The sequence below is a fragment of the Bos mutus genome, chromosome 16 (genome assembly GCF_027580195.1).
Source record: "Bos mutus isolate GX-2022 chromosome 16, NWIPB_WYAK_1.1, whole genome shotgun sequence".
NCBI lineage: Eukaryota > Metazoa > Chordata > Mammalia > Artiodactyla > Bovidae > Bos > Bos mutus.
Genome location: NC_091632.1, coordinates 55,965,924 through 55,990,819, shown reverse-complemented (window position 1 = coordinate 55,990,819; position 24,896 = coordinate 55,965,924). Strand labels below are relative to the sequence as shown.

General features: G+C 36.2%; 1 protein-coding gene across 12 annotated transcripts in view; it reads right to left on the bottom strand.

Moving 5' to 3' along the window:
* Nucleotides 1-24,896, bottom strand: part of CDC42BPA (CDC42 binding protein kinase alpha) — a 296,333-nt gene that overhangs the window by 168,461 nt on the left and 102,976 nt on the right. For all 12 annotated transcript variants that reach the window (XM_070385391.1, XM_070385382.1, XM_070385383.1 and 9 more), the window contains exon 4: nt 15,823-15,918. In XM_070385391.1, the coding sequence (XP_070241492.1) occupies nt 15,823-15,918 (96 nt within the window). The remainder of the gene's footprint in view (nt 1-15,822; nt 15,919-24,896) is intronic.

Here is a 24,896-nt window from a genome sequence, read left to right as displayed (position 1 = left end):
TCATATGTGAAACAGATCGTCAGTCCAGGTTCGATGCATGAGATAGGGTGCTCAGGGCTGGTGCACTGGGATGACTCAGAGGGATGGGTTGGGGAGGGAGGTGGGAGGGGGGTTCAGGATGAGGAACACATGTAAACCCATGGCTGATTCATGTCAATGTATGGCAAAAACCACTACAATATTGTAAAGTAATTAGCCTCCAATTAAAATACGTAAGTTGAAAAAAAAAACATTGCAATTTCCCAAATGACAAGATAAAGGTGTCTTTTGTTATTTATAACAAGTTCCTTTCAGCTACACTAGAGTTTATAAGGTGACTTTTGGAAAACCTCTAGGAAACCTAAGGATGGGGGCTAGTTGCCTGGGGCACCAACCAAGAGTAGACTATCAGAACTTTCAGTCTCACACCCTCACCCCCAGAACCCTCACTCGTGACCTCCAGGGAAAGGAACTGGAAATTGAATAAATCATCAACATCCATATGATCCAGCAATCCCACTCCTGGGCATATATCTGGAGGAAATGATAATTCAAAAAGATACATACACCCTCAATGTTCATAGCAGTACTATTTATGACTGTGGAAGCAACCTGAATGTCCACTGACAGATGAAAGGATAAAGAAGATGTGGTATATATACATAATGGAATACTACTCAATCCTTAAGAGCATGAAATAATAACACTTGCAGTAACGTAGATGGATGTAGAGATTATCATATTAAGTGAAGTCAGTCAGACAGAGAGAGACAAACACCATATGGTATCGCTTTTCTGTGGAATCCAAAATGTAACACAAATGAACTTATTTTCAAAACAGAAACAGACTCACTCACATACATAGAAAACAAATGTAGGTATGGTTACCAAAGGGGAAAGGAGGTGGGAGAGGGATGAATTAGGAGTTTGGGAATAGCACATATAAACTGTTGTATATAAAATAAACAATAAGGTCCTGCTCCATAGCACAGGGAACTATATTCAATCTTCTATAATAAAACATTATGGAAAAGAATATGAAAAAGAATATGTATTATATGCATGTGTATGTATGTGCATACCTGAATCACACTGCTATACACCAGCAACTAACACAGCATTGTAAATCAACTATGCTTCAATTAAAAAAAAAATCAATGGCCAATTATTTAATCAATCTAAGCAATCATGCTTAAGTTGTGAGGCCTTCATAAAAACTCAGCCTGAGGTTTTACAGAGCACCTAGGCTGACGAACAAGTGGAGGTGCTGGGAGAGTGGTACAGCCTGGGAGTGGGCATGAAGCTCTGTGCCTACCCTTCACATCTCTTTCATTGGGCTATTCCTGAGTTCTGTAAGCTGCTTTAGCAAAGAAACTGAATTTGAGGAAAGGGTGGTAGAAAAATCTCTCATCTACAGCCAGGAGGTCAGAAGCACCAGGAACAACATGGACTTTGCTTTGGGGAGTATATGTGGGGACATCTTGAAGGACTGATGCCTTCTCTCGGTGGACAGTATCAGAACTGAGTTAAATTAGAGGACACCCAGCTAGTGTGGGAGAATTACTTGACGTGTGGAAAATCCACACATCTAATGTCAGAAGTGAAGTAGTGTGCAATAATGTAAATAAAAACAATAGTGTCCCGTTACAGCATGTGTACACCAAAAAGATAAAACAAGGAGTACACAACTAAATGCAGCCTGGGCTGTTAGATTAGAGACTATGTCTGTCCTAACTTTTCGCTATTTTCTAGACTTCTTCGTTATTTCCTGGATATGTATTACATACACATGAGTATATTGTTATGTTACATAGTTTATGTTATACTAACATAACATAACACTAACATAACATAGTTACTGAGCGAAAGCTAAACATAGTGGAAAGAAAGAAGGTTTTGTACTCAGAAAGACCTGTATTCAAATTCTAACTGTGGGTTATAAGTAGCTTTTGAAAAATTAATTCCTTTGGCACTTTACCTTCTTATCTATATAACTACAATAATGATACTTTCTCCAGAGTACAGCATTTACAAGAAGGTTAGTAAACAGAATATATTTAAATGCCAGTTATAATGTCTTTAAGGTGATTTTATTATAGAAGAGAGTTACTATTTCAAGTTTATTACCAAGCTGACATTAAGATTTAAAAGTCTTGAGAAAATTCACATTCTTATTACTATACATTAAAATTATAAGCATGGGCAATTTTGTTAAATTAAAAAAAACATTTCATTTTGTTAATCCCTGAAAATCAGGAAAACAATATATTTCAAATTATGGTCTACGGTTTACTTGCTGTATTTACTACGTCTAATGTTTGACAGACTGTCAAGAAGGTTGCGTGTGTGTGTGTGTGTGTGTGAGTAAAGTTGCTCAGTCATATCCGACTCTTTGCAACCCCGTGGACTGTAGCCCGACAGGCTCCTCTGTCCAGACTAATTTAATGTAGTAAAATTTTGTTAACCTAAACATGTTGCTAAAATTGGCGATGGATATGGAGAAGAAATCCACAGCTCTAACTTTAAAAAGAAGTACTCTGAATATAGTAGCAAACATAGAAACTTTTCAAATAAAAAAACATATCTTTAAAATCTAATATTTATACATAGAAAGTCATAAAACATAACTTACTCTCCAATAAACATTTACTAGGTACCAATCAGGATTTCTTTTTGGTAGCACACAGAGTATGAATAGATCAAAGGCTTTTACATCAAAAGCTCTTCTCTCTTGAAAGTGTACTCTGTCCTTGCCATACCAGAATCCTAAAGTCTGAGTATACCATCTATCAATAAACAGCTAAAAAATAATCATCCTATCATTTTCTCCATCCACCATCACCATTTAAAACTTAGGCTCTGAGAGTCACCAACTATTTCTACTTTCATCCTCATATGCTTTGTGCTTCTCTTAACAAACCCCAAACTCCATGAACTCCTTCCCTTCCAATCTTTCAGTGTGCATCATGTATCTCTTCTACAGTATACAACCATCCTTGAGACAGAATAAAACGTAAGTACTTAAGTGTTCCTTGCTCTCCTATCCTGCCTGCTAAGAGTGTTCTGCCTCTGACTATTCACATTTCCCCCCACCTTGTCCTCAGAGGTAGAGTAGGTGCAGTTAAGACAGAATTCAGCAACTGGGGAAAGGAAGAAGCAGAAAACACACAAGGAGATTTGCAAGAGAAAAGAAAATGAACTATACTCGCAACAGAGTTTTATTGTTAGGCAGACAAAACGCATCCAAAAAGGCAGACAAGTAATAATCTCACGTAGGAAAAAAAGGCCCTTTTCCTCTACAACATATCCCGGTGACTGTCTCTAAGTCATTCTTTTATGCTTTCTCCTTTACTATTCACTAAAACATTCAACTAAATCATCAGGGTTTTGTTGAGTCTGCTGCTGCTGCTGCCGCTAAGTCGCTTCAATCATGTCCAACTCTGTGCGACCCCAGAGACAGCAGCTCACCAGGCTCCACCGTCCCTGGGATTCTCCAGGCAAGAACACTGGAGTGGGTTGCCATTTCCTTCTCCAATGCAGGGAAGTGAAAGTGAAGTCGCTCAGTCGTGTCTGACTCTTCGTGACCCCATGGACTGCAGCCTACCAGGCCCCTCTGTCCATAGGATTTTCCAGGCAAGAGTACTGGAGTGGGGTGCCATTGCCTTCTCCATTGTTGAGTCTATTTCCTACTAAATCTGTGAAGTCCATCTACTTCTAACCCTACCAACTATCCTAATCCAGGCTCCGGGCCTCTCTTGATTATTTCACTACTGCAAGTTTATGGCCAAAGTGAACAGCTTTCTATAATACATTTATTCTGTAGATAATTTTCTTGGGAGTGGAAAAAAGAATACAGAACAAGAGAGGGACAAATGAAATCATTCACTGATTCCATATTTATATATATATAAAAATAATGTACTAGGTGCTAACATTACATGTATGCAAGGGAGATACAATTAACAAGACACAGTTCTTGCCTTCGTGGTATTTACAATCTAATGAAGAAAAAATACAAATAAATGGGCATTTTTAATGTAATATAAATCTCTGACAGAGATAAGCAGAGGGTACTGCTGTAGGAAGAGGAAAGGAAAAGAATCTGTTTTTAATCTGGTTCACTTATTCGTCTGAAATTTATTGATTTTTTGTACAAGGTGTGAAGAGTACTTTCTCATATGCAGAGAGTCAATTATTTAAAACAAGTAGTTAAATACTCCATTCTTTCCTCCAACTTAATTGAAATTCCCCTTCATCATATTTTAAGATGCTACATACACTTGGGTCTGCTCTTGGGCACTCTATTCTGCTATAGTTGTCTATTTCTGTATCAGTATCATACTGTTCTCATCAACTAATCAGTAACATTTAATATCCAGTAGGACAAGTATCTACTTCTTACAGGCTGACTACCTTTAAAATACTCAATATGGCAACAATGTCTTTAAACAAGTTTAAGAAAATCAGAGACTGAGAGGCAACATTCAGATGGCATGCTGAGGAGATGATAATCCTAACATAGAGAGGTCCTACCAATTGTCAAGAAGAGGGGAAGGAATCCAGCAAAACTAGGCTGAGGCTATTAACAGGTAACTCACTTAAGAGGAAACACAATTAGCCAATTAATACATAATCAAAACCAAAGCAACAATGAGATATCTTTCATCAATGCGACTAGCAAAAAGATCACTGCTGTTTTAGAGAACGTGAGTTAAAAAACATTGATTTTTTGAAAGATGAGTGACTACAACTATTTGGGAAAGTAATTTCACAGTATTTATTGAATTTTAAAAGACGCATACCCCTCGATCTAGCATTTCCACTCTTAGGAATATCAGTTCACTTCAGTCGCTCAGTCGTGTCTGACTCTTTGCGACCCCATGGACTGCAGCACACCAGGCCTCCCTGTCCATCACCAACTCCCAGAGTTTACTCAAATTCATGTCCATTGAGTCAGTGATGCCATCTGACCATCTCATCCTCTGTTGTCCCCTTCTCCTCCCGCCTTCAAATATAGTCAATTAAAATTAAAGCTCCAGTGTGTAAGGCTTACGGGCAAGTATGCTTACTGCACAGCACTGTTGATAACTGGAGCAAATATGAAAATATGAATAGAGATCAACATCAAAACTGGTAATTGGATCCATTGAATATATTAATTCTGTGAAATATTATACTGTTGCCCAAGAGAAAATTAAACATATATGCCCATGAGATATTTTAAGTGACAACAGCAAGCTGCTGTATAATATATACTTTGTAATTCCATTTTTATAAAAAGGAAGAAAATATCATATACACACAAACATACAATTCTACAAAGCATAAAAAATGAAAGGATACAATAAAGTTAACATCAGTTACCTTAAGAGGGTGAGACTATTAACTTTTTAACGTATAGAGATCACTGTACAGAGATCACTGTATAGAAGGGAAAAAAAATCTAGTCAAACTGAGGTCAACCATTGGAGCCAAGTTCTGCTAAAGGCCAAAGGTGATGGAGTCAAAGGCAAAGGACAATAAGAATAACCCTAAATATAAAGATATACCTCATTCACATTGAGAGAAAAGAAGAGGTCCAAATGTGGATAAATTTCTATACAGGGGAGAGATGAAAGGAAGATGCTGAGGTCAGAGCATAGAAAGTTAAAGTTCATGCTGGAGTAGCCAATGGCTTTCATTTTCCCCAGAAGTAGGAGTTATAGAATGAAAGTACAGTAATCATAATTTATATAATATCCTCTACTGGAGATAGGGATATGACTGTTTATTCCTATTTTATGGCTATGTAATAAAAGAGAATGAAGATAAATTATTTGCCCAAACATACATTCAAGAGTAGGAAAGTCAGAACTCAGGGTTCTTGATCCTCTGATCAATTTCCATCTTACTCAAATTAGAGAGACTCAGCGTTCAGTAAAAAAAGCTGCCAATATCCATGACATAAACAGCAGGTACTAAGCACCAAGATAACAAAAAAAGAAATTAAGGATACAGGCCGAGTCTTCAGAAATCTTGTATCCCTCCAAAATAAACAGGTCTCTAGATGTGAATATACACATCAGAAAATTTCCAATTCTGAATTTCTAAAAAATCCTTAATTAAAAGTTTTGCTTTTTAAGGAACAACATTCCAAGGAAAGAATGCTAAAGTATGTGAAAACATACAATAAAAGAATGCTATGAAGGCATACGATAAGCCATGTGAAAACATACAATAAATAAATAGTACAAAGGAAAAAACATTTCACAGACCAGATACGCTTTAGAAGTTGTCTTAGGGAAAACACCAAACTCCTTTAGTTATCTTGTTCTAACATGAAGAGATTAATAGTCAGTCCTTAGAGCCCCACTTTTATTTATCCCTTCTAGCTTTTTGTTTTTTCACTCTTTACAAAAATACCTTTCTAACTATTCCTATCTTCAGTACAAACTGGATTCTTGTAAGAATTTGAAGTTCATATGACTAAATACAATTCAATAAATATCTTTCACCCACTAATCAGTTTACAAATGCTGATTCAAAAAGTAAAACTTTTGCTTTAAATATCTTTTTGTTTTTTCCTCAAACAACAACAAAAATAACTAAATAGGAAAGAGTGGATAAAAAATATGAAGAAGAAAATTTTGTTGATTTGTAATATTCTAAATGATGTCTAAGTGAGTAAGTTTATGTGTCCATATACATGCTACCAAGTAGGCTTGGCTTTAGTGAGTTTTTCTTAAGGAAAAAAATGTTCTAATCACATCTTAATATCATTCATTAAATTATTCAACTTCTTCCTAGTAAATAAAATGCACATATGCTATGATTATTGTTTCATAAACTGACTATAGTGAATCTGAACTTATTACAAATGAAAGTCAAGTTACTGAATATTTATCACAGCTTTCTTGAACTGTATAGCTCTGAAAATTCTATTACTTGTTTGACTGGTTTAGGGCTACTAGGGTTAAAAGTTATTCTGGAAAATAACTATGTATAATAAAATTTCCTTTTGGGTATCTACAGTTAGGCTTGTCAATATTTTTAAATGATTTTATTTTCTTATATTTTGTAAATATTCAAAAGAAAATCTTTGATGATAACTAAGATAATTTAGGACTTCTGACTCATACCATGAAGGTTTCTGTAAGGAAAAATTGACACTTTACAGGAGATCTGAGTTCTAGAGCATTTCAGTCCTCCTCAGTTATTGTGAAACTTTAATTCTAATATAATTAATGACTGGCTATACACACAGTTTCTTAAAAATGTCTCTGAAAAAGAAGTATTAATCCTGGTGTCAAATACAAAAAGCAAAGACTCAATAACTCAGAGGACAGAGAATCTCTGAGCTATAAATCAGGCTTTTTAAATTGAAAATTAGGTAAAATTTTGCTATATAAAATTTGGTATTTGAACACTTTATTTCCATTCTATATATTTCTATATTTATAGCAAAATATAGATTTTAAGCAAACCATAAATATACAGTGTTATATCTATCCACAGTAGAATACACTGTCATAGTGGTCTATAGTCCTTATCTTAAAATTTTTGCAAAGCTATGATAAACTGTTACAATTTTGCTAAGCAAATACTTGGCACATGTTTGACTTACTTTTAAATTTGCTTATCTATGCAGATTATATTTGAAATGATACATTCATCCCTAAAATTTCATGTAAGTATGGTAAATTCAAGTCAAATATTCCATTCAATTTAACAACTGAGCAACTAAAATGTGCAAAGCTCTATGTCATGACTTTTAGGCAATAGACTATAAGTCACAATAAAAAATATGGTTTATATGAACATTCAGTAATCATTATAAAAGAAATAAATGTTATGAAATAATATTTATTCCTATTACTCGAACTCTATCATTTTCTATTCTATTTAATTTTTTAAGTGCTGGTTGTAACCTACTAAATTGGTTTTATAACTCACTGCTAAGTCACTTCAGTCGTGTCCGACTCTGTGCAACCCCATAGACAGCAGCTCACCAGGCTCCCCCATCCCTGAGATTCTCCAGGCAAGAACACTGGAGTGGGTTGCCATTTCCTTCTCCAATCATGAAAGTGCAAAGTGAAAGTGAAGTCGCTCAGTCGTGTCCAACTCTTCGTGACCCCATGGGCTGCAGCCTACCAGGCTCCTCCATCCATGGGATTTTCCAGGCAAGAGTACTGGAGTGGGGTGCCATGCCTTCTAACTCACTAATGGGTCACAATTTGAAGTTTGAAAAACACTACTATACTCTGGAAGCATGTATGGAATATAAGGACAAGTAATGACCCTGCTTGAACACCTTGACCTGTCCTGATATCAGATAAACCCCACAACTATTAAGTTTCACTAATCTCTGATTATATTTTAGCTAAAGATAACAGGGTTCATGTCATTTATTCAAAAAAATTTTTAAGTTGTACCAAAAAATCAAAGACACACACACACACACACACACACACACGTTAATCATATAATAGCAGTACTAAAAATGTAAAGGTAAAATGAAATAGGAAAGATTAATTCAAATTGTGAATTCTGAATTTAAGACACAGAATTTGAGCACAGTTTTAAAGTACTGGCTAGACTTCAACAGGACTAGTGGCAGGAAGAGGAAGAGGAGTGACATAGTATGAAAGGTATTATGGAAAATAAAAATGAAGAAGAGTATAGAAGAGTACAGAGGATGTTCAAGAATGGAGGGTATTCCACTGAGGCTGAAACACAGGATTTGGGTGGGCACAGTATTTCCAGTCATCTCTTTTTTATTTAGCACCTTGGACTACAAGGAGATCAAATCAGTCAATCCTAAAGGAAATCAATCCTGAATATTCATTGGAAGGACTGATGCTGAAGCTGAAGCTCTGATATTTTGGCCACCTGATGCAAAGGGCCAACTCATTAGAAAAGACCCTGATGCTGGGAAAGATTGAAGGAAGGAGTAGAAGGGGACAGCAGAGGATAAGATGGTCAGATGGCATCACCGACTCGATGGATGTGAGTTTGAGCAAGCTCCGGGAGATGGTGAAGGATAGGGAAGCCTGGTGTGCTACAGTCTGCGGTATCGCAAAGAGTTGGACATGAATGAACAATAACAACAAGACTACACTGTTAATGGTTTCCTCTACCAACTCTTCTTGCTTTAGCTTTCATGGTGCAGTGTTATGATTCTCTTTCTTGCTTGGATCATGCCCACAAGTTTTCTACTTCAGGTGTCCTATCTCCATCTTCTCTAGGCACATCTGTTTTCTCTTTTCACAAGCACTATTTATTGATTCTCATTCGCTCCTTGTATTCACTGTTATCTGCAAAAGGTGTTGGCCAAGTTTTCTTGTAAAGGACTACATAGTAAATAGGGTTTAGGCTTAGCAGGCAAGAGGCAAAATCAAAATAACATATAGGTACATATATAATAACAAAAAATTTCCACATATTTCATTAGCAAAATTCAAAATATAATGATAATTAGTACAATTTTGGTAATACAGACTACTAATGAGAAAATGTAATCCTTTTGTAAGCAGAGGAGAATATAAAAGTTTGTTTAATTGGGGCTCAAAGTTAGTGATCCCTATCATCAAAAGAAAGTTGAAGTGAAAGTCTCTGTTGCTGCTGCTGCTAAGTCACCTCAGTCATGTCCGACTCTGTGCGACCCCACAGACGGCAGCCCAACAGGCTCCCCCGTCCCTGGGATTCTCCAGGCAAGAACACTGGAGTGGGTTGCCATTCCTTCTCCAATGCGTGAAAGTGAAAAGTGAAAATGAAGTCGCTCAGTTGTGTCCGACCCTCAGCGACCCCATGGACTGCAGCCTTCCAGGCTGTCCGTGGGATTTTCCAGGCAAGAGTACTGGAGTGGGGTGCCAAAAGTCTCTGAGTCAATTTCAACTCTTTGCGACCCCATGGACTATACAGGCCATGGAATTCTCCAGGCCAAAATACAGGAGTGGGTAGCTGTTCCCTTCTCTAGGGGATCTTACCGACCCAGGAATTGTACCGGGGTCTCCTGAATTGCAGGCAGATTCTTCACCAGCTCAACTAATAGGGAAGCCTCAAGTCATCAAAAATCTACTGCAAATGTAAATCTGTAAATGCTGATCTACGATGAGATTCTACACATCCCATCTGTGAAACTATCTATTCACAAGAAAAGGTACTGGTGTCAGTTCATGAGTATATAGTTTTGATTGAGCATATTCCTCAGCTGTAAGGCATTTATAGAACGCGATTGAATTTTTCTCCTGATACTTGGGTTTAAGCATGTCATTACTGCAGATTAACCACTTCTAAGTCAAAGTTAAATGGAAGTTCTTCACTGCCCAGTTAAACGAATTTTGAACTATGAGCATCTCCTTTGCACTTGCATCAAGTGCCAAGAACTGATGTTAGAACTGTAGTTTGACCTCAAAATATCTATCTGCTGCAAATCTATATGGAAATGGAGATCTCTCTCCTTTTCACTTTTGACAATATGGGAAGTAGATACAGCAACTTGACATTTCTTGTAACTCAAACATTAGCTGTCAAAATGACTTCACCACAGCATAGTTTTTCATATAAGTGTTGTTTTGCCTTGTAATCTTATATTAAATTTATTTTGAAAACATATCAAGTCTACAGGAAAAGCTAATTTCCAAGCCTATTCAATACTTTACAATAATGGTTGAAGGGGGGTTTTGGGTTCAGAAATATTTCAGCCAGCCCTTTGTTCAAAATACTGTAATAAAACATTACCATTGCAAAATCAGTGAATGGGTGTATGGCATACCAAGAATGTTTGGCTTTTGATTTGACAAAAAAAAAAAACCCCACAGAAATGGTAATAGTTGTTTCCAAAAAACTGAATGAAACACAACTTTGATACTACTGGTTCAATACATAATAGATTCAAATACTTGCAGCAAGTTGCCTGCTGATTAACACAAAAATGAACATCCACAGGCTTCAAGTACCTATTATTTTCACATAATTTGTAAATCTGTCCAAATAAGCCTTTTCCTGTTTTACCACACTCCATTGTAACACATTTTAGCAGATTACAATTCAGGTTGTATCAAAACAATATTTTCTCAACTTCTTTGAAAATACTAGGTTGGTGCAAAAGTAACTGCAGTTTGTGCATTGTTGAAATCTGACTTTGATACTGGAATATATTCTTAAATAAATGTGGTTATGTTATGTATCATTTTAATGCACATTTCTCGCTTTATTTTTTTTTTTTTTGCTACTGACTTATTACTTGCTGTTTACTTTATATTTATTTTAGACTAGGGAAATGATGTTAGACCAAAAAGTAAATTCAAGCAATTTTCTTCAGTTCAAAATGGCTCATAAAGCAGCAGAGACAACTCACAACATCAACAATGCATTTGGTCCAGGAACTGCTAAAGAATGTACAGTGGTGGTTCAAGAAATTTTGCAAAGGAGACAAGAGCCTTGAAGATGAGGAGCACAGTGGCCATACATTGAAAGTTTACAACATCCATTACAAAAGCCATTACAGAAGCTGATCCTCTTACAACTACACGAGAAGTTGTCCAAGAATTCAATACTGGCATTCAGTGTTCAATGCCATTCTACAGTCATTTGGCATTTGAAGCAAATTGGAAAGTTGAAAAGGCTCAATAAGTGGGTGCCTTATGAGCTGACTGAAAAATCAAAAAAATCATCGCTTTGAAGTGTCATCATCTTTTGTTTTACTCAACAGTGAACTATTTCTTGATCGAATTGTGATGTGTGACAAAAAGTGGATTTTATACGACAATTGGTGACGACCAGCTCAACGGCTGGACCGAGAAGTTCCTCCAAAGCACTTCCCAAAGCCAAATTTGCACCAAATAAAAGGACATGGTGACTGTTTGGTGGTCTGTTCCAAGTCTCATCTACTACACCTTTCCGAATCCCAGCAAAATCATTACATCTGAGAAGCAGGCTCAGCAAATCGATGAGATGCATCGAAAACTGCAATGCCGGCAGCTAGCACTGGTCAACAGAAAGGGCCCAGTTCTCCATGCTAATGCCCGATTGCACAATCAATGCTTCCCAAGTTGAAGGAATTAGGCTACGAAGTTTTGCCTCATATGCCATATTCACCTGCCCTCTTGCCAACTGACTACCACTTCTTCAAGTATCTAGACAACTCACTGTAGGGAAAATGCTTCCACAACCAGCAGAATGTGGAAAATACTTTCCAAGAGTTCATTAAATCCCAAAGCATGGATTTTTACACTACAGGAATAAACTTATTTCTCGTTGGCAAAAATGTGTTGATTGTAATGGTTCCTATTTTGATTAATGAAGATATATTTGAGCCTAGTTATAATGATTTAAAATTCATGGTCCAAAACTGCAATTACGTTTGTGCCAACCTAATAATATGACAATAATGATTCCACAAAAACTGTTCAGAGAGGCTAATTCCTCAGATATTTCAAACTCAAACACTGATTCCTCAAATAACAAGGATTGAGCAGAATCAGCAACATCTTTCCACTCAAGAGTCAAAGAAAACCTCTCAATGTGATAAGAAATGATTATATCTCTCTGCTTTTATAATCCACCATTGATGCTCCTTCCAATGTCCTCAATTCTTTGAGTAACTGTTCTCCTTAAGTCTTAGACAAGTTTATTTTCCATGGACACATTTCTTTGGCTGCTGCAATCATATATGATTTCATTAACTCAATATTGGTCAATGGCTTTCCTTGCTTGGTTAATAAATGAGACACTCAGGTACTATAGTTGCAGCCTCACTTTCATTTTTTATTTTGTGAAGAGATTCTGCTATGGTAAGATATTAGGTTACATTTTCTAGCTTTTCTGACTGCTGCTTTCCTGTGAGTTATGAATGTTGTGATGAGTGCTCAGTTTAGCAGTGTAGACATTTACTGTATTCTATTAGTACAAGTGAAGCACAGTGGTGTAATAAACACCATGCTGTAATTTATTAATAAAATAATCCACAATCTACTGTGCCTTAAGAGCATGATATTTGAAAAATCTACCTTTCTTATTTTGACATGAGGCATATGTGCTATTAATTTAAATAAAAAATGCCATGGTATAGTGAGATATATAATACATACATATATATATACACACACACATATATACAGCACTTGAAATGTCACTATAGTCTGCTGAGCACAGCAGTGCAAAGCACTGAGTAACACATACAGTGCCAGTCTCCACCACAACTAGTCAACTTTGCCACTGAGGCACAAAAGCAGCCATAGGTAGTGTGCAAATCAACAGTATGGCTATGTCAATAAAACTACAGACAGTGAAATGCGAACTTTAAAAGACTCACAAGTCGCAAAACTCTTCTTTTGCTTTCCTTTCAACTATTTTAAAATATAAAAATAATTCTCAGCTTGCAGGCTGTGTGAAAATAGGTGGTGGTCCAGATTTAAACCACAATTCAGAGCTTACCAAAATCTATAAGATAATAACTCCAAAATAAATGGTGCTATTCACCCTTAGAAACACCAGACTAATATCTATAACCCATTAAGTAGATCACACTATAATTCAAACCCAACATATACCAAATTAAACTAACCATTTTCCCATCTACTCTAAATTTTCTCTTCCTTCCTATATGCCCCAACTCCGGAATCAACCACCAAGTACTGAACCCCTAAGTCAGACACCAGAAAACGGAATCATTTTGATTCCTCTCTCTGCCACTGACATTCACTCTAACACAAGTTCTAATTATTTTACTTCCTAAATAGTACCTGAATCCATCCCCTCCATCACCTTTATTCAAATCCTCATTACCTGTCACCTGAATATTGTCTCCTAACTAGTCTCTCTAGTCTGCTGCTGTTGCTGCTAAGTCGCTTCAGTCGTGTCCAACTCTGTGCGACCCCAGAGACGGCAGCCCACCAGGCTCCCCTGTCCCTGGGATTCTCCAGGCAAGAATACTGGAGTGGGTTGCCATTTCCTTCTCCAATGCATGAAAGTGAAAAGTGAAAGTGAAGTCGCTCAGTCGTGCCCGACTCTTAGCGACCCCATGGACTGAAGCCTACCAGGCTCCTCAGTCCATGGGATTTTCCAGGCAAGAGTACTGGAGTGGGGTGCCATTGCCTTCTCCGAGTCTCTCTAGTCTAGCCCTCTGAAATCCATCCCTCACACTGCTGCTAAGATGTTCTATATAAAATACAAAACTGATTATCACACTGTCCTTAAAATCCTCCTTGAAATTAGAATAAAATTTGAACTCTTCTGCATGGCCTACACCCAGGAAGCCTCATTTTACATATCTCTCCCCTCCTTATCATAACCCTATTAAGCCTTCCTCTCATTCCTCTGACAACCCCATCCTTTCCTGCCACAAACCCTTCTACAGTCCTAAAACAGCAGTTTTGCTCCAAGAAAGAACCCTGAAAAAGCATGACAGAAAGAAGAAGGAGGAAAGCTAAGATATCAATCAGGGCAGCTGCATTTCTATATGCTTCACTGTCTAGGCTTTCAGATATGAAAGTGAAAGTCAAAGCCACTCTGTAATGTTCGACTCTTTGTGATCCCATGGACTATACAGTCCATGGAATTTTCCAAGCCAAAATACAGGAATGGGTACCTGTTCCCTTCTCCAGGGGATCTTCCCAACCCAGGGATCGAAACCAGGTCTCCTGCATTGCAGGCAGATTCTTTACCAACTAAGCTGGCTTTCAGATATAATGTCATTTTAAAAATCACACACACGAGTTCTATGATTTTAAAAAAGTTTGCTTTTGAAACTCATGGCTGTTACAGTCTAATTTACATACCATAATGTATAAAGTGCTAAACAGTATGACTTATGTATCTCTCCTCTTTCATCGCCAAAGCCTCTTTCTCTATCCTCCATCAATAGGAACATAACAGGTGGCTTCAGATCCCCATGTTCACCAACCCTTCTCTGCCTCTTCTCCATTCTTGGTTTAGCCAACTTACACTTGTCTTGGAAGAGCCCTTCTTGACTTTATATCTTTGAATAAATGTTATATTTTTCTTTATAAGAAACAATGTGAAAATATTATTTAATTGACTGTGAATTTCTTATCTGGCTTCCCTCACAAGAATGTAAGAATAAGATCTTTGTCTGTCTTATTTACTACCAAATTGCTAGAATCTAAAGAACAGTGCCAAGCACACAGGACATGTCCAATAAATGTTTATCAAATGAAAAATGTCTTAGTAATTTTATATCCCAGTACATAGTGTAGTGGCTGGCACAAAGCAGTCACTAAGCATATGCATGCCAAAAAATAAATCTTAAAATAAAAATTGGGGTCAGAAAATGAAGACCCCTGAGTAATAGCCCAGGAATCTTATGTTCAACTGTGATAGATTCTGTCTTATTTCCCTATTCACTTGTTCATCTCTTCAATCTTCATTTGGCAGTGTTTCTAATAGTTTGATTTTCCTCCAAGCTCTCCCCCAACTTCTTTTGTCTAGTGGTCCATGACGTTAATATAAAATTAAACAAAGCCTACATTTTAAATATGGCTCTACTTAAAGAAGCACATGACAACTTTGAAAAATATGTAAAATTCTAAATAGTAATAGAATACTATTACATTTACAAAACAAATAAAATACGTTGACAGAATCATGGGGAAAAAATCCTGACCATCTTTTACAGAATTTAAATGTTTGGATTTGACTTACTTACTAAAAAACATTAAAAATTCCAATTGAAAGGTATTAAATTACCCAGGGAAACAAATCATATATCAAACTTATACTCTGTGAAATACAGTGGTTTTCTAAATAACATTTACATTTAAACAATGCTTCACAGAAAATAATGCTAAATTTTGCCAATAAAAAGATAATAAATATATAGAAACATAGAACAATGATTCTTACTAAGTTATTGTCATCTTGGAAAGCATAATGCAAAGTTGTAATCCATTTATTGTCTCCATTCACTAACACATCCCTTTCTTCACGAAAACATGCTGTCTGAAAAGGAAAAAAATAAATTTTTAGATAAAGAATACTTTATGTAAAACTAGGAATATATTATGCAAACAATTACTCAAATATTATACTTTCTGTTCTGAAAAAAGGAATACATTATATGTATTATATATTATATGACTTTCCAACATTATTATACGATATGATAAAAATAAAGTCAAATAATAAAGTCATATAATGCTGTTATTTCCAACAACATTATATGACTTTCCAATAAATCAAGTTTCAAAGAACCCTCAAAAACTGAACAACTGAATAGTAAACTTAAAAGTATTTTATATTTGAAATTACTGTTATAGTTCAAAAAATCAGAAAAGTATGCAGAATTATTTAACAACCATGGTTCACTCTACCATTTAGATAACATTAATGTCAACAATGTCACATTTACTCCAAACCTATTTGCTTTTAAGAAAATAGAAGTTGCAGCCTTCCTATTTCTAGAGAAGTATCAGTTCTTCCTCTAAGAAAAATGAAGAATCTGAAGTTAGTATATATTCCTCCCACCACATGCTCTATTACACATGTGTCCAAAAACAATAGAAATGCTCTGTGTTTTGAAAATTTCTGTGAATAGTGTCACTGTATCTATTCCCTTTGCAACATGATCACTTTTTAATCAATAATGGCTGTTTAATTTTTAATTGCTACAGTATTCCATTCTATGATCATAGCAGAATTGCCTCATGTAACCTGTCCCAATCATGAAAACATAGGTTATTCCCATTTTTGCATCATTTCAATATTGCAATAAATATATTTGTACAAATGTACAAGAGTTTCTCTAGGGTATACACTTGGAAGCAGAAATACTAGACTTCAGCGTTTTCAACTTTATCAGACACAACCTAGTTTCTTTCCTAAGTGCTATACCAATTTCTACCTTCACCCCAGTGTATGAAATTACCCATTTTCCACAACATCCTGAACTCCATTTGGCACTGCTAGACTTTTAAGCATGTTTCAATAAGATGGGTATGAAATAATATTTCATCATTCTTTAATTAGCATTTTCTTAATTACAGGTGCAAATAAATAACTTACATATGCTAATTGGATATATGAGTTTTCTCTTTGAAAAACTCCTTTTGCCCATTTTTTCTAAAGGATTATCTTTTTCTGATTTATAAAAGTTTTAATTTATTCTCAGGATATACTTCCATCATTACAAAGATACAGCCTGGAGAATCTTAGAAATATGTTACTAAAAATAAAAAATAACTGTGTGTGATACAATTCTACAATATATATATATATTTTTTAAATGTAATATAAGTTTATTTAATTAGTGAATCTATTTAAGATTAGGTAGTACATATTCAAGTAAAGTAAACATTTATACTTATGTATTTTACTTAATAATGACAAATCATAGATGACATAACTTTCAAAAAATAAAACCAGTAATATTAAACTTGTCTCATTAACTAAATTATTTGAAAGTGAACTCTTAAAACATTTCTGAGCTGAATATTTTTTATTTTATTTTATTTTTTTTTTTTTCCTGTAGAACTTTTTTTTTTAATTTTATTTTTTTTTCTAATTTTATTTTATTTTTAAACTTTACATAATTGTATTAGTTTTGCCAAATACAATATATTTTTTAATTTTTAATTTAAATAACCACTATGCCAGCAAGTTTCAAAACAAACTGAAAGGTAAAGTAGAAACTGAAACGCTCCCTCCTAGATTCATTGTCCCCTTGTTACATCCAATGATTAACACCAGTAACTCAGTTGAATTTCTTCTCAGAAAATTTCTTTGTACATACACAAACAGAGACACATGCACATAGACACACACACCCTATATTCATATGGTATCCCATCTGCCGTAACTTTTCTTTCTTTACACAAACGAGATCACAGTGCTCTATAAATCATTTTTTCAAGTAACAACATATCTGAACAGCCTTCCATACCTGTACATAGAAAGCTACCTAATTTTTCTCAATGGCTATACCATATTTCATACACATTTAAAAATCATCATGCAGTATCCTACACATAGTAGGTACCTAGTAATTTATTTCCCACAAGATAAATTCACTAGTCATGATGTACAAAACTACTCACATTATCTAAGTGCCCTAATTTTTTTCATGTATTTCCATAAATTTTATTTGATGAAATAGAATTTCTTTTTTAAATTAATTTATTTATTTTAATTGGAGGCTAATTACTTTACAATATTGTGGTGGTTTTTGCCATACAGCAACATGAATCAGCCACGGGTGCACATGTTGTCCCCCCAGCCTGAACCCCCCTTCCACCGCTCTCCCCACCCCATCCCTCTGGGGTCTCCCAGAGCACCGGATTTGAGGGCCCTGCTTCATGCATCGAACTTGCACTGGTCATCTATTTTACATATGGTAATGTACATGTTTCAAGCTAGTCTCTCAAATCATTCCACCCTCGCCTTCTCCCAGAGTCCAAAAATCTGTTCTTTACATCTGTATCTCTTTTGCTGTCTGATGCAACAGAATTTCTAAAGCCACTCATTAAACAGCATCAGCAAGGAAAATCTTAAAAACAAATAAAACTTAAACCAAATGAATGGTCAATTTACTCATAAATCCAATTATTAAAATCTACCATAATTATGCTTCTGTTCACTTTAGGGGGAAAATAGTATCATTTGACATCAGATCAGATCAGTAGCTCAGTCGTGTCGGACTCTTTGTGACACCATGAATCGCAGCACGCCAGGCCTCCCTGTCCATCACCAACTCCCGGAGTTCACTCAAACTCACGTCCATCAAGTCAGTGATGCCATCCAGCCATCTCATCCTCCGTCGTCCCCTTCTCCTGACCCCAATCCCTCCCAGCATCAGAGTCTTTTCCAATGAGTCAACTCTTCGCATGAGGTGGCCAAAGTACTGGAGTTTCAGCTTTAGCATCATTCCTTCCAAAGAAATCCCAGGGCTGATCTCCTTCAGAATGCACTGATTCGATCTCCTTGCAGTCCAAGGGACTCTCAAGAGTCTTCTCCAACACCACAGTTCAAAAGCATCAATTCTTCGGCGCTCAGCTTTCTTCACAGTCCAACTCTCACATCCATACATGACGACAGGAAAAAACATAGCCTTGACTAGACGGACCTTTGTTGGCAAAGTAACGTCTCTGCTTTTCAATATGCTATCTAGGTTGGTCATAACTTTCCTTCCAAGGAGTAAGCGTCTTTTAATTTCATGGCTGCAGTCACCATCTGAAGTGATTTTGGAGCCCCCCAAAATAAAGTCTGACACTGTGTCCACTGTTTCCCCATCTATTTCCCATGAAGTGATGGGATCGGATGCCATGATCTTCGTTTTCTGAATGTTGAGCTTTAAGCCAACTTTTTCACTCTCCACTTTCACTTTCATCAAGAGGCTTTTTAGTCCCTCTTCACTTTCTGCCATAAGGGTGGTGTTATCTGCATATCTGAGGTTATTGATATTTCTCCCGGCAATCTTGATTCCAGCTTGTGCTTCTTCCAGTCCAGCGTTTCTCATGATGTACTCTGCATATAAGTTAAATAAGCAGGGTGACAATATACAGCCTTGACGAACTCCTTTTCCTATTTGGAACCAGTCTGTTGTTCCCATGTCCAGTTCTAACTGTTGCTTCCTGATCTGCATACAAATTTCTCAAGAGGCAGGTCAGGTGGTCTGGTATTCCATCTCTTTCAGAATTTCCCACAGTTTATTGTGAGCCACATAGTCAAAGGCTTTGGCATAGTCAATAAAGCAGAAATAGATGTTTTTCTGGAACTCTCTTGCTTTTCCCATGATCCAGCGGATGTTGGCAATTTGATCTCTGGTTCCTCTGCCTTTTCTAAAACCAGCTTGAACATCTGGAAGTTCACGGTTGACATATTGCTGAAGCCTGGCTTGGAGAATTTTGAGCATTACTTTACTAACATGTGAGATGAGTGCAATTGTGTGGTAGTTGGAGCATTCTTTGGCATTGCCTTTCTTTGGGATTGGAATGAAAACTGACCTTTTCCAGTCCTGTGGCCACTGCTGAGTTTTCCAAATGTGCTGGCATATTGAGTGCAGCACTTTCACAGCATCATCTTTCAGGATTTGAAATAGCTCAACTGGAATTCTATCACCTCCACTAGCTTTGTTCGTAGTGATGCTAGTTTCTAAGGCCCACTTGACTTCACATTCCAGGATGTCTGGCTCTAGGTCAGTGATCACACCATTGTGATTATCTGGGTCTTGAAGATCTTTTTGTACAGTTCTTCTGTGTATTCTTGCCATCTCTTCTTAATATCTTCTGCTTCTGTTAGGTCCATACCATTTCTGTCCTTTATCGAGCCCATCTTTGCATGAAATGTTCCCTTGGTATCTCTAATTTTCTTGAAGAGATCTCTAGTCTTTCCCATTCTGTTGTTTTCCTCTATTTCTTTGCATTGATCGCTGAGGAAGGCTTTCTTATCTCTTCTTGCTATTCTTTGGAACTCTGCATTCAGATGCCTAAATCTTTCCTTTTCTCCTTTGCTTTTCGCTTCTCTTCTTTTCACAGCTATTTGTAAGGCCTCCCCAGACAGCCATTTTGCTTTTTTGCATTTCTTTTCCATGGGGATGGTCTCGATCCCTGTCTTCTGTACAATGTCACGAACCTCATTCCATAGTTCATCAGGCACTCTATCAGATCTAGGCCCTTAAATCTATTTCTCACTTCCACTGTATAATCATAAGGGATTTGAAGTGAAATTAGTTAAGAAGAAATAAAAGGTATATAAAGATTACTAAGGAGAGCGAAGCTGAAACTCCAATACTTTGGCCACCTGATGCAAAGAGCTGACTCATTTGAAAAGACCCTGATGCTGGGAAAGATTGAGGGCAGGAGGAGAAGGGGACGACAGAGGATGAGATAGTTGGATGGCATCAGTGACTCAATGGACACTAGTTTGGGTAAACTCTGGGAGTTGGTGATGGACAGGCCTGGCGTGCTGCAGTTCATGGGGTCGCAAAGAGTCAGACACGCAAAGAGCAGACAAAGTGGATGCATAAAAAGATATCACATTCAGGATGGGGAACACATGTACACCCATAGCAGATTCATGTCAATGTATGGCAAAACCAATACAATATTGTAATTAGCCTCCAATTAAAATAATTAAAAAAAAGAAATCACAAAAGAAAACATAAATTAACAGAATTTAAATGTCAACATACATAAATTATATTCCTATATAATTGCAACAATTAGAAAATATATTTTTAAATAATACCATTTTTAAAACATATATATATATAAATAAATAATACCATTTCCAAAAGCAAATTAAAAACACCAACCATCTCAGAGTAAACAGTAAAAGATATTCAAGGCCTCTACAGAGAAAACTACAATAATAGTGAGATTAAGTAACTAAATAAATGAGAGATGGAGGGGTGCAGTGTTTAAGGACTGAAAAATTCAATTAAAATCATAAGCCAACAGTTAGAAATAATTTTCGACATTTCATGATAGCAATCAATGTGAATAATAGTCCCAAACAGAAAAAGAATAAAATAGCGGAAACGGAGACAGGCAAGAAGGATGTATACACATATATATATATATATTTCAAATATATATTTTAGAGAAAAGAAAACATTGCAACCATGAAACAAGATATACAAAAAGGGAACATACTGCAGCTTACCAGAGCAGAGATGCCAGAGCAGAAAGAGGCGCAGAAACCAGAACTGATGCTGCTGGGAGTAAGACAAACTCAACTGGGAATAATTTCTAGAGTCTGGACAACTCTGAGAGTTCAAAACTGCAGGGGACCCAGTTAGGGAGAATTACACAATTTTTTAGTCTCACCTCCAGGAGCTTAATCACACGGTAACAGTAAGTAAAGGAGAAAAATCTCCTAGATCTTCCAGTAGGAAAAGAGGCAAGGAACCCATTTTGAAATTTGCTGCGGCACTCAGTTCTTAACAAGGCCTGCCCTTAGGAGGAACTAATAAACCAGATCCGAATCTGCTGGGTACGATCAGAGCCTAATTGACCTTTCGACTGGTAGAAAGGAGAACACCTAACACCAGTCAGCGGGAGCATCCTGTCTTACCCAACTGAGAAACTCCTTAAGTTTACAGTCCAGAGGCACAGGTTCACTAAAAACGAACATAAAAAAAAAGATCAAAGGGAGGTGCTACTGAATACTAAAAGGGTGGTTGAAGAAATAAAACACTCAATTGAAGTATTACAGCAAAAGCCAACACAACCTCACTAGAAAAGAAATAATGAGAAATTAGCTAACTGGTCCATTAAGGGTATATCCAAATAAAAGTTTCAGAAAGAGAGAGCAAAAGAAACAGAAGAAAGGAAATTACCAAAGAAGTAATACGAGAAAATTTCCTAGAACTGAACAGCATGTATTTCAAAACTGAAAGGACCTACGGAGGGCCCAGCACTAACAAACCACAAAAACCCCATGATAAATATTCATATCCCAGGTGTTTATATTTTCAATTCAGTAAACCCTCATAAATTCACCATCTATTTTACTCAAAAATATCAACAAGGACTGTAGCCTACCAGGCTCCTCTGTCCATGGGACTTTCCAGGCAAGAGTACTGGAGTGGGTTGCCATTTCCTTCTCCAGGGGAATCTTCCCAACACAGGGATTGAACCCAGGTCTCCTGCATTGTAAGCAGACGCTTTTACCGTCTGAGCCACCGTCTAAGCCACCAGGGAAGTCCTTTCAACAAGGACAATTCTAGAAATATGTTCAGAATTTTTGTCCACTGCCAGGAAAAAAAAAAAAGTGTGCTTCTGTGTGGAAGTTTAGCCCTGTTTGGAACTAGCTCTAAATCACCTGAATGTTCACTGAGAATGGTCTTTGTCAAGGTAACTCTCAACAGAAAGAACATTATACAACATGAACAGTATACAAATAAATATATATTTAAACAAATATATATTTATCTAAGAGAAAAAAGGGATAAATAAGAAACTAACCTCTTAGTAAAGACTTACTTTGAACAGAAAGACTGGTTATCTGAGGGAGAAAAAGTAAGCTTTTATCTTTTTACTTATTTTCTACAGTGCTTGCATTTTCTTTTTTTATTACAGGTAACAGGTCAGGAAGGAGAGGCAATCCCAATCTAATGAACTGAATTCATTACTACTATTACTACTGCTGCTACTGTTAACTACTACCATTGGCATGTCAATTATAAAAATAATAAAATAGGGCTAACAACAATAACAAAAATAGTAAGACACGAGGCATAAACCAGTACTATCCTGGTTAAACTAAGATATATTATTCCTCTACTAAATGGTACAGAGACAACTGAGCCTCAGAAAGGTTTGACTCTTGAGATGGAGAACACTTCTGTAATCGATTCTGCATCTTCCAATGAAATAAGTAACACATCTTCCATGTAAGTGAAATCCTTAAGAGTTGAATAAATTTGAAGAGAAAGTAAAATTTACAGAATTGATTTGGAGAAGTTAACTTAAGACACTGTTGACATACTAACAAAGTTTGTAAATGATGAATCTATAGATATATTAATCTTTGTAACTATAAGTGAAAGTCGCTCAGTCATGTCCAACTCTTTGTGACCCCATGGATTTCTCCAGGCCAGAATACTGGAGGGAGTAGCCTTTCCCTTCTCCAGGGGATCTTCCCAACCCAGGGATCGAACCCAGGTCTCCTGCATTGCAGGCAGATTCTTTACCAACTGAGCCACAAGGGAAGCTCTTGTAACTACAAGATTATTTACTAATTATTTATCTGCCAGGTATGAGAGACAAGTTTCCTAGTACCTTCAAATAATCTGTGTTGCACTAATTATATTTGTTACACAATGAAAATAGAAATAAATATGACAAACAGATTGGAGGTAAATCACTGAAAACTGTTTTACAGCATCAACAATATACAGACTAAAATAAGAAATTTTGCTGTTCACTTGTAATTTATTAACCATCACTGGTAGGACCAGTTTTCCAAAACTGGATAAGTAATGATCAAAGTAAGTTTCTTCTTAATTTTTTTAAAGAAGGATTTGACAATTCAAGCACAAAAATGTAATTCCATGGCAAAACCAATACAATATTGTAAAGTAAAATAAATAAATAAATTGAAAAAAAATATATATATAATTCCATTCTGCTTTAAAATGAATTCCTCTTTAAAAGTTTCAATGGAGAAATTCCTCCTAAAAAAATGAAAGTTTCAAGGAGTTTGAGGCAAGTTCTTTTCAAATAATGAACTAGCCTTGTATCCCTTAAACAAACCCCACTTGCTCACAGTGTATAATTCACTTTATATATTGCTGAATTCTGTTTACTAGTATTTTGTTAAGGGTATTGGCATCTATCTTCATGAGACATATTGATTTTAACTTTCTTTGTATGGTCCTTATCTGGTTGTTCCTTCAGAATAATACAGACTGCACAGAATGAGTGATGTTTCTTGGGTTCCATGGCCCCTAGCTGGTCCTCATTCTTTCTGCCTTTCAGAGTCTTCATATATTTATTTTATATATAATGTCCATGGTCTTTAACTGTATTTAGTGGGAGAGATAAAAAGAAGCATGTGTATTCCATTTTGCCCCAGAAAAAGACTATATGAATGATTTTTTAATTCAACAAAATCATATTTAATTTTTAATTACTCCTGTTTTAGCCTCAATTTTGCCACTTCCTCCAGTCAATAAGTAAAGCTAAACCAGTTACTCTTTCTTTTCAAAATTCTTCCCCAACAGCCAACATCATAAAAAGTAAGTAGAAACTTTAATTCAATCTTTTAAAAGTTCTAACCCTGGAACACTAGCCCACTACAATTATGAATTCTGAAAAACAATTAAGAACATAATTATTTACTATTTTTTAATAATAAGACTTAATTGCTCCAATTGTCAGCAATGCCATCAGCCCCTCCTGGCTTTGTCTCAGCTGCCAAAAGCCTACTAGTCCACATCCATGTCCTTCTGGAGGCAGCCCACATCCAATGACTGACTA